We start from the raw sequence: 19,514 nt of genomic DNA on the forward strand, positions 1-19,514 counted from the left end.
TAACTCTTCACATAACTCTTTATACCTGAAGTTCGAGTTAACACAACCTAATTCAAAGTATCTCGGTAATATTTTAAAATGCATTAGAGCAATTAAAGAATAACCAAAGCACTACGGTATCAGTTCAGTGTTAACGTGTGAAATCTTCCATATAGCAAGTAATCGCGATTTTTACTAAACACAATAGGCCTGAAGACGTGAACAAGTGTAAATTTCATCATTATATAAATTCATGTAGAATAATATTGTAAATGTGGAAACACAAAATGCTGTAAAAAAAAGCTTAAATGGTCTCCGCCTTACATTTCAACCTTTTATTTATTTTAAAAAAAGATAAGGTCGACATATGATACCAGTCGTTTACTCGTAAATATTTAAATATTGTTCACCTCGGTGGTATAAATAGGTTGCCTTTGAAAATATCTCGGGTCAAGGTCGCCTAAAAATAAATTTGCACATGGTATATGTTGGAACAGTTATTAGACAGCGAAGTGTATCTGTCATTCTTGTTTTTTTTCTACGTGATTAAACGGAACACAACTGTGTTTAATGAAAACAAGGAACGGATAAGTAAACGAATGCAAAACTATGTTGAAAAACAACAAAACGAAACGGAAATGAAAGAACAAACTTGATTTAATAAAGTAAACTCAACGAATGTATTAAGAAAATGCTTAAGTTTAACTTGATGGAGGACGCTTACTGACAAATGTCTGACCAGGAGCGACAGAGACTCTACGAGGATAAAGTTCGGGCCCAGAACTGGCGGCGCTGGGGCCCGTACCTCTCGGGGCGTCAGTGGGGCACAGTGCGGGAGGACTACTCGCATAATGGTGACAGGTAAGAACAACACAATGATGTGTTGGGTTCTTATGCCGGGGTATAATTACTTTACAGCAGGCCGGCATTAGATATCAGGGGCGGGTATGAGCAGAATGAGCCTATTTTATTGATTACTCGATTATGTTTGTGCAGTATGTCACTTTTATATGATGGTTGTTGATTTTTTTCGCTTTCTTACTTATATGTTAGTCTTTAATCGACACAACGTAGATATGATTCGTTGCAATTGAAAATGTCGACATCACTGTCTCGTTTTCGACAGAAGTCTGTCCGTCTACATTTCAGCTGGTCTTACTTCACGCATGACCAGTCGCGCTCCCGGGCGTACCGCTGGGGCGAGGATGGCCTTCTGGGGATCACGGACGTGCAGTGTCGGCTGTGTCTGGGACTCGCCCTGTGGAACACCCGAGACCCCATTCTGAAGGAGCGGCTCTTCGGACTCGACAGGCATCAGGTATAGCCATGCTGACATGTTGATTATTATGGTTAGTAAAATTTCAGTTTGATATGTGAAATGAGTCTCAATATTTACACTGGCAATACGATTTTTTCGGCGTAGCTGTTTAACGTCACATTGACCTTTCAACAAACGTGTAAGTGTCCAATAAAATTCAAATAACATTTCCTGCGGCTAGATCAGAATGAATACACTTCATTTATTCCATTGGCTGATTTGAGCATAATTCCCCCAGAACATCGGCAACACGACCGCGTCTTTGTAACGATGTTAAATGCGTGTTCAGCATGATTCCACTTTATCTCTTATAAAAAGGCTTGAGGGATAGAACAGTTTCACACTCAACACACAACATCAATATAGTTTATGTGTGTCCCCTTACATTTAGAAGATTGTCAGCGCCATTGCGTTTGTACTTAAAGGCTGTATTCTCATATTAAGTTATTACTACCGTATTGCATTCTGTTATCACGTAAATTTTAGATTATATAAATATTGTTGTTCCCTATCCTGACATTCGTTTTGACCAAAATATGTTAAATTGTTTTCGAAACACCGAAAAAAAATATGTAAAAGTATAAAGCTTTAAACAAACCGTCGTTCCAGCAGTGGAGTCGTGACCTCACTTTCATGCTTTGCATTCCATCTCGCAAGGTATAACGTTCAGTTCGCGGTCAGTACAAGACTCATTTTATAAACCCTGTCGGGTTAACCCGGTGAATATGACCAGAAATATTTGTATTGCAGATATTCGGCGATATAATTATGGTATGTCAATTAAAGATTTTTTCAATAATTCCATGATAAGCACTAGTTTTGATTATTTAGAATTATTCCACCATAGCGACCAATTTATTAAGCATTAGCGCGATGATATACGATATTATAAACAATCGAATCAAATAACTTATGTCCGAAAAACCACTACAACATGTCTTTTCGAAGAACGCGCGTATTAATATTTCAAATATGTACGGTTAATTCGTGTGTGGCCATTGACTCGTATATTTTCATTTAATTTCCATTCTTCTTGTGTATTTCTGTTCTATATCTATAGATATATGGTTAACTTAAGAATATATAATAATGCGAAATAAGCCACGAAATCTGGCGTAACGTCATTGATTTGCATGTGATGCCGCTAAGAACTGCACAGAAAAAGGCATTTGCTGTCTCATTGATATAACTCTTTATGTTTCATCAAACACAACCACAGTCAACGCCGTATATCTTTTTTTTAAAGATATTTCTTGTTGGTAAATACTCTCTTTCTGCTCTTCAGTAATCAATATCTGGCAACTGTGCTTCGGTTGGGACGTGTTAGTTTAACATTCTCAAAGAATTTGATGGACCGTAATATATTGTTGTATCGTATTGGCTTCCAATACTAGTACTCTTAGGTTCGATTCCCAGAAACGAAGTTGTAACCTAGCAACATTTGGTTCCATGCGACGTTAAAACCATTTGAATTGTACTGGTGGCGCATTGACAGCCGCTGACAAATTACAGGAATATGCGTCCTCTAAACATTGTATATTGCTCTTTACCCATGTTCCAGCTAACTAATAGTCGTAAGTTCATGTTGGAAGAGTCTATTCAGTGTGTTTTACGTATCCATGGTAACTGGAGATCTCTTTTGTCGTCAGGGAAACCACGGCGAAGACGTGAAGGAACTGTATTACTACCTGGACAACACGCCCACCCACTCGTACATGAAGGCCCTCTACAAGTACCCGCAGGCGGAGTTTCCGTACACCGCCCTAGTGGAGGAAAGCGCGCGACGTGGGCCTACAGACCCGGAATACAAGATTCTTGATACAGGTATTGCAGTATGATGGTAATTTCATTAATGGATGTAAGGGTATATAAATTACGGATGCTAGGAATATTGTGGTCAGACAACAATTGAATGTATATTCATTGGTTGCCAGTGACACAGGAACACTAAATTATCGTTAGGTTTTATGGTGGTTGCGTATGTTTTATTTTATTTCTGAGGGACACACGAACACTTAAACATGTATTTGGTACCAAGAGACAAACGGGAACTCAACTATTTTATCTGCCTTGGGATTCGTATTAAGTATGCTAACCCAGCTGGAATATGAACCTGATATGATGCCTTCGTTGTCTCCTGATTGTAAATTAGTTCTTTGTTATGCGAATGCTGATTGAAAACGCATGAACAATGTTTTTTGGTTGTATATATATATTATTCTCCTAATATATATATTGGTTTCCTTTTGTGAGGCATTTTTAACGAGAGTCGCTACTTTGACGTGACGGCCGAGTACTGCAAGAACAGTCCCAACGACATCTTGGGCCGCTTCACGGTGGTAAACCGAGGCCCGGAGCGCGCAACCGTGCACGTGCTTCCCCAGCTCTGGTACCGCAACGTGTGGGACTGGGGCGAGGACTGCGAGGTGAGACTGGGCGGCAGTGTCACTGAATGCTGAGACTCGTGAGAGCCTGTGTTTGCGACATGCTAGTTACCCTTTAATATCCAGAGTATTGTTTTAGGTTCCTATAGTTTGCTTTGCGGGAAGTTTCGTACATCTTGGTAATTTTAATGGCAATTGCAGGTACGACAGCATTCGATGGCAGTATTCCAACATAAAGATATTTTAATTTTAAATTAAACATATGTTTATGTTAAACATCGTTTTTTATTATTTTCTCGAAACAACATGTTGGCAAAATTACAACAACTATTAACAAAAATTGAAGTTTTAGTTTTTCAAACGTTTGGCATCATTGTATACGTATTTTCTACATAGATCTGAACCCTTTCCAATTGAAGGGAGCGAAAAGTTAGGAGCACAGTAAAATTAACTTGCGTCGTGTGAAATTGTTTTTATGCAATATGCGAGCATTACTGGAAAGCTGTCTCATCTGGGTCTACGCTGTTTGCCAAGTTTTTTTTCTAGACCCTAGGCATTAATGGGTTAACTGAGTTCAATTGATGATTACCAATTGACAAACCGATAATGTGTCCACATTTTCTTATTCAGGTTAATATTTCACTAAGTTGAATAAAATGCGAACATTCATTTCCCACATTTGATATTGCTTTATAATTGTCAATGGACCAAACATTGAACTAGTTCTTTATACATGTTCGCTGACATAAAGCCCATTTTTGTTATTATCGATGTTGAGCTATATTTGTGATAACGGGTTTCATTTTTTACACGGCAGGCTAATGTGGACGTGAAACCAATATTACTTCTAGACAAATCCGGGAAAATTCGTTGCGAGCATCCTACATTAGGCAAGTAGCATTCATTTAATATTGTTTTCATTATGGCGACGACGGCGAAAATACTGAAGTGACTGATGTTGTTTATAATGAGGTGATCATGTGGACATGAAGGACGAGAATTGACAATCACGATGTTGATAACAAGGACGATCATAACGACGAAATGACGAGTATGTTATGATTCGTGGTACTATGACAGTCTATCTTGTTGTTTGCTTATCTACCAGTTTGCATAGAACACACTATTTTTTGTACAACTTCCCATCAATAACACAAAAAAGCCCTGAACCGGAGCACAGAATAGTTAAAAAATAGTTCTTATTTCATAAATCAAATTATGAGATCGGCTTAAAATCAATTTTTTGTATCGTTTGTTCTCAGTAAATTGAGTTGTTATTTAGTTGTTCGCATATTAAACAAAATGGTATTATATCCTTAAGCTTTAGGAATATTGAAATTCTATTTGCAGGTGCTCTGGATGAGCGATCGCGTCTCAACAGCATGGACCGCTACGTGGAAGAGAGCGAGGGAGGCTCCGGTGGCGACGGCGGGGCTCACACCCTGAACTCACAGACCAACGTCGTTAGCCACGATGACGAAGGTTAGTACTGCACTAGCCTCTGTCGTTTGAAGGTTAGTACTGCATTAGCCTCTGTCATTTGAAGGTTAGTACTGCACTAGCCTCTGTCATTTGAAGGTTAGTACTGCACTAACCTCTGTCATTTGAAGGTTAGTACTGCACTAGCCTCTGTCATTTGAAGGTTAGTACTGCACTAGCCTCTGTCATTTGAAGGTTAGTACTGCACTAGCCTCTGTCATTTGAAGGTTAGTACTGCACTAGCCTCTGTCATTTTAAGGTTAGTACTGCACTAGCCTCTGTCATTTTAGCTCACTCCTGTATAATGAGCTCATGGCGAGTTAGTGTGGTTTCCGTCATATGTCAACGCGCAAGTCTCTCAGACAGTGTTTCCGTCAACTTTTATCCGTTACCACTGAGACGATTCTTACCAAATTTCACAACCATTGTTGATATTTGTTATCAGGAAAATTAATTGAACGCTTTCCCATCTTTGTGAAGCGGCCTTGGCATCCTAATTTTGTATATAAATGAGTCGCGACCTTTTTTAAATTGTTACAAAAATGAGTCGCGAACTGTTCGAAATTGTGAAACAAATGAGTCGCAAACTTTTAAAAATTGTAAAACATTTGATTAGCGAACTTCTCGAAATTGAAAAAAAATCAGTCGCGAATTTCTCAAAGTTGTGAAAAACGGCCAATGTCAGAAGAAATAAAGCCCTGGGTTACTATAGAGTCAAACCTATGTCTATATACTCATATGACTCACATACATTCAGATTCATGATGACGTACCTTGTAAGATTCTTGTTATGATATGATTAATGCAAACGTTCTTAGTCCTTCTTAACTAAAATAATAACTATAAATTGTTAAATATAAGTTATAATAGTGTTATATAATGATAAAAAGATACCATGTGTCTCAAGTTATGTTTTGGCAGACTCTTTCTTTTTGGAGTTCGGTCCTGCGCCCGACGGCGCGCCAGTTCCGGTTCTATTCACGGAGAACACCACGAACGCCGAGAGGCTTTACGGCGCCTCGAACCGCGCTCGCTTCGTGAAGGACGCCTTCCACGAGTACGTCGTCAATGGTGAGCATCGCGAACAGCTTAACGTCAAGCTCGTTGATGAAGCAGGCTTTGAACAGAGTTCACAAATTAGTTTTAAATGCCTTCTCTTTTAAAGGTGTGGCATATAAATGTTGATTAAGTCATTATGTTATGCGCATTTTATAGTTATGTGATCATGATGCCTTTATGTTTGTTGATGTGTTTTATTTACTACAAACAAATCAACGTCACATTGTCCGTACAGGTTTACAAGAAAAAGTCAATCCAAAGTCATATGGTACAAAATGCGCCGGACATTATGTCCTTGACCTAGCTCCTGGACAGGAAATCGTGGTGAAACTGAGGCTGTACCAGGGCTGCGAGAGGCCACAGGGTCCCGCCTTCACAGAGCAGTTTGATTCTGTTTTCAGACAACGAATTCAGGAGGCGGACATCTTCTACAAAGAAGTAAACGTTTGTTATAGTTTCTAAGTTCGAAAACGTACCTATATTACATTAAGGCATGAACTCTGGATCTCACTGGCACACATCAGCGCAATATTAAAGAAAATGTATCTCGATTTGTATTATTAAAACTAGTTCCAAGACAAGACTTGAAAAAATAACATATCGCAATTTCAACTTAATGCAATACAAAAACTCATTTCAATATTAATTCGAAGTCGTACTTTATTGTACATTATAACTGTGTTATTATAATACTAGACTCGTAATCATACATGTTTTTGATACTTGTACTTTACAAGTCATGATATATTTTTTTAACACATGTATTGAAATAAGAGCCTTGTTCTGAGAAAACTGGGCTTAATGCATGTGCGAAAAGTGTCATCCCAGATTAGCCTTTGCAGGTCTCACAGGCTAATCTGGGACGACACTTTCCGCCTAAACTTGATTTTCGGTAAGGAGGGCCTTCCTTTAAAAATAATAAAAGCAGAAAGTGTCGTCCCTGATTAGCCTGTGCGGACTGCCATGTATTTTCCCTGTTTCTGTTCCCGGTAGGTGATTGTTAGCCCCAACGAGGCTGAACGGCTGATCGCTCGCCAGGCGTACGCAGGCCTCCTGTGGAACAAACAGTTCTTCTACTACATCGTCAGGGGTACACACACTGGGAACCAATCATCGTACATCGTTGTCATTTCTTATTTTAAGTTTGTTTGTTTTATCAAATGGATACTGTAAAGTAATGCACTAAATCCCACATCTGAAATTTACATTCATGCCTTTTTACAAAAAAAAGAAACCTCAGTTACTAAACTTCAGACCAACGGATCGAATTTCTACTCGTTACCTCTATGCCATTAGAATATGTAATTTTTACTAACAATCAGTTATTTAGACGTATGGAAATGTAACGAAAACAGCAGAAATACTACCAATTATTTGATTGTTCAGACTATTAATAAACTATTCGTCTTTTTCTCAACTTCAACTGGTGACGCCTCATACATTACAAAAGATACATGTTCTTTATTCAGTATGTCTGTTGTTTGATCATTCCATACTTATTTTACGATATTCTTAGTTTTAACTATGAGTTAATTAACTTTGACAATTTTTAATTAGCAAATTCCTTAATTAGCATCAGGGAGGCTGATTATGTCAGCATGTACAGAAGCTTGGCCTGCTTTTGTATCGTCCTGTTAGGCAATGCTCTTAAAATAGTTTATAATTTTCTGCAAACTAAATTTGTTTTCTTAACTTTGAAATATATCGTTCCAATAAACTAACGAGCCCCCTGTCTTAATTTATACCTGCTGATGTATTCTCTTGTCAGTTAGTCTCACGCACGGGCTATGTATGGCATGTTAATCGCCACTCAGTTTAATTGCATGATAAATAACCAGTCGCTTTACAACTCAGAACGTAGATAGATATATTTGTTTACCCGGTTTACACGGCGGTGAAATGTTATATGTTATTCCTCTAGCTGAGTTGTTATTTATGTTCAGGGTCTTTCATAGTTTAAGGTCGTCTGACAACCTTTTTCCAAACGCGCAGTTTATAATTTGCCAGATTTCTTACAGTTTGTGAAAATATGTTAGCAGTATTCTTATTCGGTAATGCATGTGTTATTTGCGTGCATTTCCATGCGTGTTTGTTGGTTTTCTGCCCTTCATTCATATTTTTGTAAAAAACATATGAGTGGTGTTATTAGAAAACTGGGCATAATGCATGTGCGTAAAGTGTCGTCCCAGATTAGCCTGTGCAGTCCGCACAGGCTAATCAGGGACGACACTTTCTGTATTTATGACATTTTTCGCTTCATCATAGAAAACGCATACAAACCTTAAATTTCTCCGTACTATTCCGCTCTGTGTTTTGAGAATGGCTCCGAGGGGACTCAAACCAGCCCCAACCCCCAACTGAGCGCCACAGCGGACGCAACTCCGACTGGCAGCACATCATCAACAAGGACATCGTATCCGTCCCTGATAAATGGGAATACCCGTTTGTAAGCACATTCTGTAAAATGGTTTGAAGATAAGGGTGATAGAAATGCTAGAATACGCATGTGCAAAGTATAATGAAAAATGTTATAAACTAGTACATGTATTGAAGTCGGGTAGAACGACTCAACGAATGAACATATAATACACGCTTTCAAACATCCGACCAAGTGATAGAACGGTAAGGTAAAACCATTTTTATAAAATTATTATTACATTTATTATTATATGATGTTTTTTTTACATGAACACATTATCATTACGCTGGGAATAATATAACTTTGGGATTTATGCGGGAAAATCTATTCAACTTGTTGGTGTAACTTGAAAGAATTATCTATATTGCAGTATTCTGCGTGGAATCTCGCGTTCCACATGATTCCCATGTCTCGAGTTGACATACAGTTTGCCAAGTCACAGCTGGTATTGCTGCTAAGCGAGTGGTACATGAACGCCACGGGACAGGTAATGGTACATCGTGCGTTCCCGGATACACTCGACATTGTACGTGACTACTCGTTGATAGGTTGATAGTTACGTATAATGTCGTTGAAAGAATGAATAAGCACAGATATATATCTATTTGCATATATTAAGGAGAGTGCCGGTTTGTTTTCTCTTTATACGCTTTGTAGAAACCCATTCAAACAACTGTAAACTTGGCTTAGGCCCTTATTCTTCAAGTGTTAGTGACAACTGAATTGATGTATGCCTTATATATCCCCGGTTATTTCACTTGACAAAGTAGGTCTAGATCAAACAATCAATGTCGTATCATTTTCTGTGCTGATGTGTTTATAAATACATACTGATCTGTTTAAAATGTTCACTAATTATAACTTATATCTAGATATCTCTTCGGAACTTTGTAAATACCGACCCTGCTTTATTGTATCAGATTCCCGCCTATGAGAACAGGTTTGCCGACAACACGCCGCCGGTGCACGCGTACGCGGTACTCAAGGTGTACAAGGCCTCTGGGGTCAAGGGCAAAAGGGACGATCTGTTTTTAGCTCGCTGCTTTCATAAACTGGTTTTAAACTTTACATGGTAAGATACATTTATATACGAACAATGGCTTTCTTCAAAGATGTAATTTGCTTTTTTTAAGTATTTAATTTGTGTTGGTTGGTTTGTACTTGTAATTCTTGCTTGTCTAAAAAAATAACTTTTGTTTTGAACATTTGAGTAATATGTTTGTTTGAATACATGCGTGAAATATTCTGTTGATGAGAATTTAAATTGAAAAATACATCTAACAGCTAAGGATTTATAACATATTTTCAATTTTTTACAATTTGTTGCGTAATACCCAAAACACAAGTCTTTGTTGAGACTAGTATTACAATGTCGTCAACGCGCATACGGTATGGACGAACTATTATTCGTATCCTATATGCCATTGTGTTAAATTATTTAGTGGTCATAATTTTGAAAGACGGTCACGAAAAAGAAATTGTGCATGCATTATCCTCACTCAGGTGGATAAACGAAAAGGATTGTTTGGGTCAGAATGTAATCAACGGTGGTCATCTTGGACTCGACAATATAGGCGTGTTTGACAGATCCATGTGCAAGTACACCGGGGATCGACTGGTACACCTTGCTCCTATCACCAATACCTTGCTCATACAATATGGCATGTTGCCATTTACTAACTTTAGAATTTATAGTCATAATCACTTTTTTTCGCATGAAGTACTTGAGATATGCGTACAGAAATGAACTTACTTTGGTGTGGCTTGTTCTGCTTTATAAATATACTGGTGTTAGAGATCGCATATGGTAGACGCTATAACACTTACGCTAAAAATCTGCGAACGTGTACCTTGTACACAAACCACGTTTTTTTGCACATGTGCATTTTTCTCGTATTTGGTTGCCAGAGTACTGCGACGCCGTGGATGGGTTTCTTCTGCTCGCTGATGCTGGAGATCAGCCTGATCCTGGCGGCCAGGGAGCCAGTGTACCAGGACATGGCCTCCAAGTTCTTTGAGGACTTCATCGCCGTCCTCGACTCCATAAATGACATGGACGGCATAGGTAACATGCGCCCGTAGTCTGTTACATCTGGTAGGAATGTCGTCACTTTAAAGATTGTGGTATTGATACTACAATCTTCCTCACTAACGTTATGAATATTTTCAGGCCTGTGGGACGAGGAAGACGGGTTTTACTATGCACACATAAAAGACGCCAAGACCTGTGAACCAGTCAAGATCCGCTCCATGGCGGGACTCATTCCGCTCTTCACGACGCTCGTGCTCAAAGAACGGGACTTCCGGGAAAATCCGGGCTTCGGCAAGCGAACGAAGTGGTTCATCGAACACAGGAAGGATCTGTCGAAGAAGGTGAACACTTTGTATCGTCTTTTCAACAACAATCGTGCCTTCTATTTAGTTTTAGTACTAGAAGATCATGTTTATGATCTCGGCTGAAAATTAATCCTTTACAATAGCTGGGCGGGGGGGTGGGGTTAAATCCTTTGCGGCAATTCACGATCCGTGTATATAAATAAAGTCTAAAACAATAGCGGGGGGGGTCAAAACCTTCTCGACAATTCCCGAATCCGTCTATATGAATAGAGGCTAAATTGACAAAGTGTTCAGATGCAAAAAATTTCCTTAATACGTATATTTTCATTTCAACATAGTTGACAACTTTCTTTATCTTCTTTTTCACTATATAATCACCAATTATTATGTTTAATGTATAACTTTAATGATCTTTACATCGCAGGCCTCATTTATGTGTCGGGGGAGTGCACGTGACTCAGTGCTGTTGTCGATCACCAACAAAAAAAAGCTCGTACGCATTCTACGTCACGTGCTCGACGAAGACAAGTTCCTGTCTCCATTCGGATTGCGATCGTTGTCGAAGGTAACACTTACTTACTAGAGCATGTTCTATTTATCATTTCCTTATCGGAAAATAAAAAGACTTGGCACTTAAAACCGTGGTATTTATTTTGGAAATGAACAATTTGAGGAATTGTTTTCAAAGTACGTGATCTTTTGATGTAATTTTGCTTTAATAAACACGTTGCAGTTGTAAACTACACAACCTGACTACATTGTACATATGACACATGTAATTCATAGTTTTATGGAGTTGTTTAATGTTGTTTACATTTTAAATTTACGTCTCTACGTTGTATCCGTTTGAAACGCACGAGTTTAACGTTCCACTCATTCCAAATTGGAGAGTTGAATGATGTATTTATTTTTCAAGTGTCGTGTTTATCACGGTACACATTATTAAAAATACATATTGAACCATGTTCATTACGCAACTAGGAGTATGAAAAGGAGCCGTACGTTCTGACAGCGGACGGCATCAAGTACAGTGTCAAGTATGAGCCGGGCGAGTCCGAATCCAAACTGTTCGGCGGCAACAGCAACTGGCGAGGACCCGTGCACCTGCCAAGTAAGGCCGTATCAATTGTATTACATTTGAAGCGTCATCACGGTATTAGGTTTTCGGTGCCTTGCATGCTAAGGGCATAGTTTTGACCATCTGATTAAACGATTTTGTACGGGTATAAACATTACCTTTTAGAACAATTTACTCTTTTGCATCTATGCGCTGTAATATAATTATTACAATTTTTCACCTTTCAATGTACACATAAAGCATACAGTTTGACTAGAAAACATTCGCCTCGGCTGTGCATCGAAGGAGATATGGACTTACTATTAAGTAGTAGATACTATTCATCACGTGTATTTTGTCAATACCATACAATTGAGGTTATTAAAACCAGCAAATGATGATAAACTATTTTGTGAAATGAGCAAAAAAAGCATCACTTGTGTTCATCCATCTTATGTTCAAGTGTTTCGGATCGGATTGGCATGGATCGGGCTACTGATTTCACCTCTGAAATGAAACACGTAACAATTCTGGAAACAACGTGTCCTTTCTCAGACTACGTTAGATCCGATTAGAAAAAATACTGGTATTTAATGTTTACTGCTGACATTCTTAAATAAAAGAATGCCAGCAATACTTAACTAATGACCAGCACTTCTCCTTCTATCATCGCTAACTTTTTACACAACTTGTTTCACCAATATCTTTTGCAGCTAACTACCTGCTGATCGAGAACCTTAGGCGGTTTGACTATTTCTTCGGGGAAGAGTTGATGGTCGAGTTCCCCACAGGGTCAGGCTCGTACGCGCGACTGGCGGCGGTGGCCCGGGACCTAGAACGCCGCATCACAAGCCTCTTCCTGCCCAACGACACGTCTGGAGGCCGTCCGTGCTACGGTAAGAGTTCAGATTTACTGATTTGTGCGGTCTTCTGTGTAAAAAACCAAACTTAAGCAAAACAAACATAACATCACAACATGCAATTAAGAAATGAAGCTCTTATAAATGTCGATAATAAGCCGTTTCTTTGGACAAACTTTAGTTTTCAAGTGTAAATTTGTTTTGAGTTTTTACCTTTGCTGTTCTGTACCACAAGACTAATGGGTGTCCAACATGTGTTTCAGAACCGCACGAGATCTACAACAATGACCCTAACTTCCGGAACCTGTTCCTGTTCCACGAGTTCTACGATGGCGACACCGGAAGAGGATGCGGTGCCAGGTAGGATGGACGTGAAATCCGGCTGTAACTGTTGATTTCCATAAATACATATTGGTAATACAAACATTGCTAGCTATGCATATAACTGCACAGCGTTGTTTTTTCCGCATTATTCAAGATTATGTATTGGTTGACTATTTTGTTGCAGCCACCACACGGGATGGACGGCCCTTATTGCGAATATTCTGGAGAACCAGGAAGAACATCGATGAAGATAAGATCAACAAGAAAGTTATTCGATGATTACATCGAACCAAAAGAAAACAATCACAAATGACTAGAATACTTAGGACATAGATTAAAATTAAACATTGACTTAAACATAAAAAGAATCGATACAAAAATCAATTGAATCATAAGAAAGGGCACCGCTAAAGAAATGACAATGGCTCGAACATATAAGACCACGGATAAAGATTAAGCATTTACTGGAAATTAAAGCACATCAACTGCAAATAAACATTCACTAGTTCAGGAAAAGCATCGAAAATGGCTTAAACACAGACTTCATTGTGTAGTTGTCGGAATGTGATTGCTATGTGATTTTTATGTCGACACATTTGTATGATAGTAGTAAAATTTATATAGATATCGAAGCATGGCGATACAGTAGAATTTCGTGTTAAGAAATTTGTGTTATATAGCATGAAACAATTTATTTAACACAATATGTTTGCTATTTAATACTATTATATACCATGTATTTTAATATGTAGACTTTTCAAAGACTTTTCAATATTTAACAATTTCTCGGTGGCAAAGTGTATGACTGCCATCTGAAGCGCTGGCAAGTCTTCTTTACATGCAAGCCCTAACAACTAGCAACCTAATGAAAGTGTAGTGTATGTGTTCCTGGTATACTCACTCAGTCATGAATTTGATACGCATATCAGATAGACCATAAATTAATGTTATATTTTAATCCATTTATGCCTAGTGGACTCTCCCATCCTTCTCAATGTATTTCCAAAATTAGGGATGTCTAGTATATTTATTTCTATATTTAAAATATTTCTTACAGAAATTCCTTTAAGCAAACAGCGCAGACCCTGATGAGACGCCGCATCATGCGGCGTCTCATCAGGGTCTGCGCTGTTTGCCAAGTCCTTTATTCTAGACGCTAGGCATAAATGGGTTAATGACGTATAAATATATTAACATTGTATTGATTAATATATATTTTTTGTAATCTTTATGTTGTCAGATTGCAGTAGGACATGTACATGAAGATTCAAAATACATGTATTGTCTGTATCTGTATCTGTTCATATACGTAGAAGGACCACTTCTGGTATATTTCTACGGGAGAGGAGGCTTCAGAAGTGATCCGGGAGGGCTTGTTTAAAACCCTCGACTGTCTGTTTAATCACCACACTATCTTCCAGATGGTTCCACAACTCAAGTGTTTCCACGAAAAAAAGAGTTTTTGTACTGGTTTGTTTGAGCACTAGGAATTTCGAATGCACGAGAGTTATTTGAAATATGTCGGTCTAAAATGTTCGACGATGTATAGTCGGTTTTTACTTTGACAGTTCTTCGTTGAGGTTTATATGTCAGGTATTCATCTGGGTCCACTGCCGGCACCATACCCCCTGCGATCTTGTAGAGCATCACCAAACGATTATAGACGCACCGGTCTTGAAGAGAATTCAGTTTTAAAGTAGTGAGCATATTTGAAACACATCCTTCTTTTTTGCATTTGTAGTTATTCATATAAAACGTGCACCAAGGCGTTGAACTTGTTCGATGTTGTCCTCCTTTTAAAGAAAGGGGTCTCATATGATTGAACCATATTCAAGATTGTCATGTTAGCACAATATTTTCAAAAGCTGTGAAATAGGGTATGCCATTGTTGTACGTAAGTGGTACATTTATTATCATAAATATGGTGTATATGTTTTTGAAATTTTAATTAGTTTACTGCTGTTCTTTGTTAAAGTTTATGCTGCATCAATTACGTAGCTAGTCAGAAAATTATTATATAATTCATGACTAGGAGTTGACACCTATGTATATTTATGTGTGCTTAAATAAAAGTCGTTTTTTCGTTTTTGTGTGCTTTCATTTTAATTTTTGATATTTACGAAGACGATGATATTGCTGCTGTCAGCTGATGATGATGATGATGATGTTGATGATGATGGTGGTGGTGGTGGTGGTGGTGGTGATGATGATGATGATGATGATGATGGTGGTGGTGGTGGTGGTGGTGGTGGTGATGATGATGATGATGATCTTCAGCAACAACGATTAAATGTGCTAATACTGCGTTTCCCGAAATTTCCATAATACCAAATGCGTTAGTAAATGTATGCATCCTTTACACAGCTAATACTGAATGCAATCTAAATTGTTGTATTAATATTATTTTGCTACTTTTTAATCATAACAAGCAATTCTATTAACAGACATAATATCAACAGATACAATGCCTGCAGTATTTGACAGTTGATATCAAGCGTTTTACTACTAAAAGTCACAACAGAAGTAATTTTAATATAGACCAGTTCATGCAAGGTTCATTTAACTTTCTATTTTTGACGACCATGTCTGGTATTGATATGAATTTTGTATTTGTACCGCGACCACATACTGATATTTATACCATGAACAAAACAAATACCTAAAATGTATACAATTGACTACTAACAGGTTGGCTTTATTTCGTAAACCTGATCTTTTGTACCGGGTTAAATCTACACTTAACTGATATCTGTGTAAGGTTGTCTTCATTCGTTCTTAAATGTTACCATTCATAAAACATTAAATCCGTTTCGGAAACACAGTGTCATTCCCAAAGCCTGCTATTTCGTATTGCAGAGGTCAACATAGATGATCATCGTAGTTCTTTGTTTGAGTGCATTTGTGTTGATAAGTACAGAACCGAAGAGACAGTTCATTAAAGGGGCTTTTTCACAGATTTTTTTTTATTATTCAATATCATACATACAATGTAAACATGTATATGATCATACAACATAGTGATTGTACAAAGCAATAAAGTTCAGACATGTTATACAAGATATGCTAATATATATATTTTTTAGAGAGAAAAGAAAAGAACAACAGAGGAATAGTTATGAAAAATGATGAGTTGTATAAAGTCGGAAGAAAGCATACTGGACTTGTGTGTTTTGTATATTCACAATGATCTTTCACTCAGATTGAAAAAAAAACTAAATAACTTTTTTAGAGAGATAAACTAACATTAGAGTGAAATGTATATAAGTGGACAAAACATTATGAGAATTTAATCCGATTCCATTTTTGTTCAAAGATTTGTAATGTGTCATTACTGAGGGCTATTTCTTTATCAATCTGGATTTTGAGTTTAAGACTATGGGCAAAACATTTAAAATTTGGTACTTGTTTTTTTGTACTTCATGTTTAAGATAAAATATTTCATTAATATAACCATAAAATTCACAATATTATTACAGTCTATTGATTTTAATGAGTTAATTCCGAAACTTACATTTAAGAAAGATAGTTTAACGTTTAGTTGATGTTGTTCAAGAAAAGATATTAATTGATTCCACATAGGCTGGATGTGTTTGCACTCCCAAAAAGATGTTCTATAGTTACAATGTTTTCACTGCAGAAGTCACACAGATTTGAGTTAGATAGTCACAGATTTTGACATGTATTGAAGTTTGTCATTAAATGCTTTATATGGATAAATTTACATTGAATCTAGAAAGCTCTAGTAAAAACCAAGAATAAAATTTTAAAAAAAAGTTACAATAAACTGGGCTAAAACCACTGACCCCTGGAGTAAAAGTCCATCGCTTAGACCACTCGGTCATCCGTGCTACAATAAGGGGGTTGTATTGTATGCTTTATATAACTTATCCTCGTAGTATCCCGAAATATAACGACAACAGCAGAACTCTCCAAATTAAATCGTTTCGCGTTGCAACGCTTAACAATTTTCAGGTTTTTAAATCGTCAAAAGATGCATATAATGGATATTTAAGAGCATGGTTAATGTTCAGTATTACTGTTTCCTCGCAAATATCATAACCAATTAAACGTTAATGGATGCATACACGCTGGTGAATGATGCTTTTTTCAAATCACTTTTTACAACAATGTTTCTTTAGAGTTTCAACTTAGTGCATAAAAGGCAGATTTTATGCTGCGAATGGCAATGTGAAATACTTCCGAATAACTTTATCCTACTGCATTCATTGTACACGTTATGCTTCACTTACGCAACCACATGTACTTGTTTGGTCCGTATATTTATATATATATATATATATAACAAAGTCTCTATTAGCCTTGTTGTATTTAAACAAAAACGCTGTATTATTTTTTGCCGAAGCTTTCGACCTCATAATAAAACATCTGAAAATAAAAAATGGCCGCTGATGAAGATCGTGAGGTCGAAAGCTTCGGCAAAAAATAATACAGCGTTTTTGTTTAAATACAACAAGGCTAATAGAGACTTTGTTATATATATATATATATATATATATATATATATATATATATATATATATATATATATATATATATATATATATATATATATATATATATAATAAGAGTACTATTATTACATATATATAAGGGTCAACTTTTTTTCCAAGTACCTGTGTACGCAACGTGAAATTTTATCATCGATTCAGACGTATTAACGGCGTGTTTAAATTCCGTCCAGCCCGTGTGTGTAACCCGGGAAACCTCGTTCAGAATCTGAAACATTTTTTTTAATTTGTCAATTTACCAAAACGTGAAAAACACCCTTTAAGGCATACGTGCATCGTCTTTAATGAAAATAATTATATATAATGTAATGGTAGATGTCCTTTAATGAAGAATATCGAACGGAATATTATAAGAATTTCAATGCGTGCAGGAAATCATAGTTTAACAATCGCTTGAAATAACTGTCCGTTCATTGAATGCAAATCTTACACATGTATTATACAGGAGTTCTTTAGTACCGATGCTTACATCAATCTATGTTAAGCATTTAATATCGAACTTCAAAAGAGTCAAAATCGGTTTACAAATCCCTTTAGTACCCATTAGTAAGACATTGGGTCAAATACCGTCAAAAGAAGTTATTCGCCTTTACGAAAGTTAAGATCTTCCTGTTCTTTCTTCCTCGAGTAGAGCCTTTAACGCTGGGAAAGCGATCTTGTTTACAGTGTTGACCGACTTTCCGCGCAATGTGAATGGGTGATATCTGTGTCTGCACGGCAATAATATGTCAGCGAAGTTCAGTTCCTCATGTACGTACATATGAAACCAGGTCCAATAAAGTGTGCTATCTAACCGATAAACGGAGTAAAGTTCCACAAGGATTCATATAATCTGACTTTCAGAACCCGGGGTTTCGATCTGTACATGCGAGATTAACACAAGACGTTAAACTTGCATGGCGACAGCTGGAGAAGAAGAACATATTCACTGTTCACGCGGTGATCTAGATATGTGTTTGTGTTATACACCGCCGCGTTACAGTTTATACATTTCTACTTATCTTTGAACAAAGTTGCAGTGAATGTGGGGAATATACTGGAATTTAACCTTGATGTGTGCTGTTTACAGGTCGTAATGAGTCTGCGCTTATAAATAGACCGGACCTCGAATATACCAACATACACATGTGAATAAACGGCGAAGCAACACTATACATGTGTCGGTCTTAACAGGTGTTGTCGCTGGCTTGTGCTTAGATTTGCAGTGTTTTTATTGATGTGCTGTGCACAGATCAAGTTATTGGCTTATGAGTGTGTTAACTTGCATTGTAATTGTTAAATGCGTTACAATCTACATTCTCATCAAACAAAATGTGTATTGTTAATAATGTTTGTCTTCTCTTTTGTGTTTCTTTTTATTGTTTAAACGTGCAATAGCAACTTAAATTTGTTATATAAGAGTTATCATTTGAACGCATTTATTTTATAATTTTATCCGTAAAACTGACAGAAATCGGCCTTACGCCGTTAACAACATTACCTTAGTACGAATTATATGTAATGGGATAGCCTCGGTGCATGTGCTTACAAAATGTCGGGGCTCGAGAAAAAGAGGCTCAAGGAGGACAAAGTACGTGCAAAGAACTGGAAACGCTGGGGCCCCTATCTGTCGGAGAGGCAATGGGGTACCGTTAGGGAGGATTACTCGGACAATGGCGACTGGTATGCATATAACTCATTATAACTTGATAATACTTGATAATCCGAATATTTTTAGGGCTTTGGACTAACTCGTTTTATAACAGCCTCAGTGTACCCTTATACGCTCA

At 37.3% G+C, this 19,514-nt stretch overlaps 3 protein-coding genes and 1 long non-coding RNA gene across 5 annotated transcripts in view; 3 read left to right on the plus strand and 1 right to left on the minus strand.

The window, feature by feature from the left end:
- The first annotated feature begins 35 nt into the window (after positions 1 to 35).
- Positions 36 to 13,500, plus strand: LOC127838507 (uncharacterized). The gene is made up of 20 exons (XM_052366297.1): positions 36 to 840; positions 1,129 to 1,297; positions 2,947 to 3,121; positions 3,551 to 3,723; positions 4,499 to 4,571; positions 5,032 to 5,163; positions 6,082 to 6,231; positions 6,455 to 6,657; positions 7,213 to 7,309; positions 8,538 to 8,665; positions 9,009 to 9,125; positions 9,559 to 9,710; positions 10,142 to 10,256; positions 10,547 to 10,703; positions 10,809 to 11,011; positions 11,400 to 11,540; positions 11,957 to 12,086; positions 12,746 to 12,928; positions 13,156 to 13,252; positions 13,401 to 13,500. Exons 1-20 carry the CDS (start codon positions 710 to 712, stop codon positions 13,462 to 13,464), a joined length of 2,790 nt encoding a protein of 929 aa, XP_052222257.1. The 5' UTR covers positions 36 to 709; the 3' UTR covers positions 13,465 to 13,500.
- Positions 13,112 to 18,441, minus strand: LOC127838536 (uncharacterized). Its single transcript, XR_008029846.1, has 3 exons — positions 18,313 to 18,441; positions 17,851 to 17,953; positions 13,112 to 13,280 (listed from the first exon to the last, which is right to left on the minus strand). It is a non-coding gene; the product is annotated as an uncharacterized LOC127838536 (long non-coding RNA).
- Positions 18,442 to 18,801: 360 nt separating this feature from the next.
- Positions 18,802 to 19,514, plus strand: part of LOC127838498 (uncharacterized) — a 68,112-nt gene continuing 67,399 nt past the window's right edge. The window contains exon 1 of the mRNA XM_052366285.1: positions 18,802 to 18,918. The gene's annotated coding sequence lies outside the window, so the exon portion shown is untranslated. The remainder of the gene's footprint in view (positions 18,919 to 19,514) is intronic.
- The window catches only part of LOC127838481 (uncharacterized), a 68,817-nt gene continuing 68,214 nt past the window's right edge, over positions 18,912 to 19,514 (plus strand). For both annotated transcript variants that reach the window (XR_008029832.1, XM_052366278.1), the window contains exon 1: positions 18,912 to 19,407. Coding sequence is in view for 1 of the 2 variants with exons in the window: in XM_052366278.1 (XP_052222238.1) it covers positions 19,277 to 19,407 (131 nt within the window). In the remaining variant the exon portion in view is untranslated. The remainder of the gene's footprint in view (positions 19,408 to 19,514) is intronic.

This window comes from Dreissena polymorpha, chromosome 1 (assembly GCF_020536995.1).
Source record: "Dreissena polymorpha isolate Duluth1 chromosome 1, UMN_Dpol_1.0, whole genome shotgun sequence".
Taxonomy (NCBI): domain Eukaryota; kingdom Metazoa; phylum Mollusca; class Bivalvia; order Myida; family Dreissenidae; genus Dreissena; species Dreissena polymorpha.

Excerpts from the sequence above, each read along its gene's own strand:
- LOC127838507 (XM_052366297.1), top strand. The coding sequence starts at position 710 with ATGTCTGACCAGGAGCGACAGAGACTCTACGAGGATAAAGTTCGGGCC. Across the intron at positions 7,310-8,537 it reads CTTCTACTACATCGTCAGGG|AATGGCTCCGAGGGGACTCA; the intron begins GTACACACACTG and ends CTGTGTTTTGAG. Across the intron at positions 11,012-11,399 it reads GGAAGGATCTGTCGAAGAAG|GCCTCATTTATGTGTCGGGG; the intron begins GTGAACACTTTG and ends TTTACATCGCAG.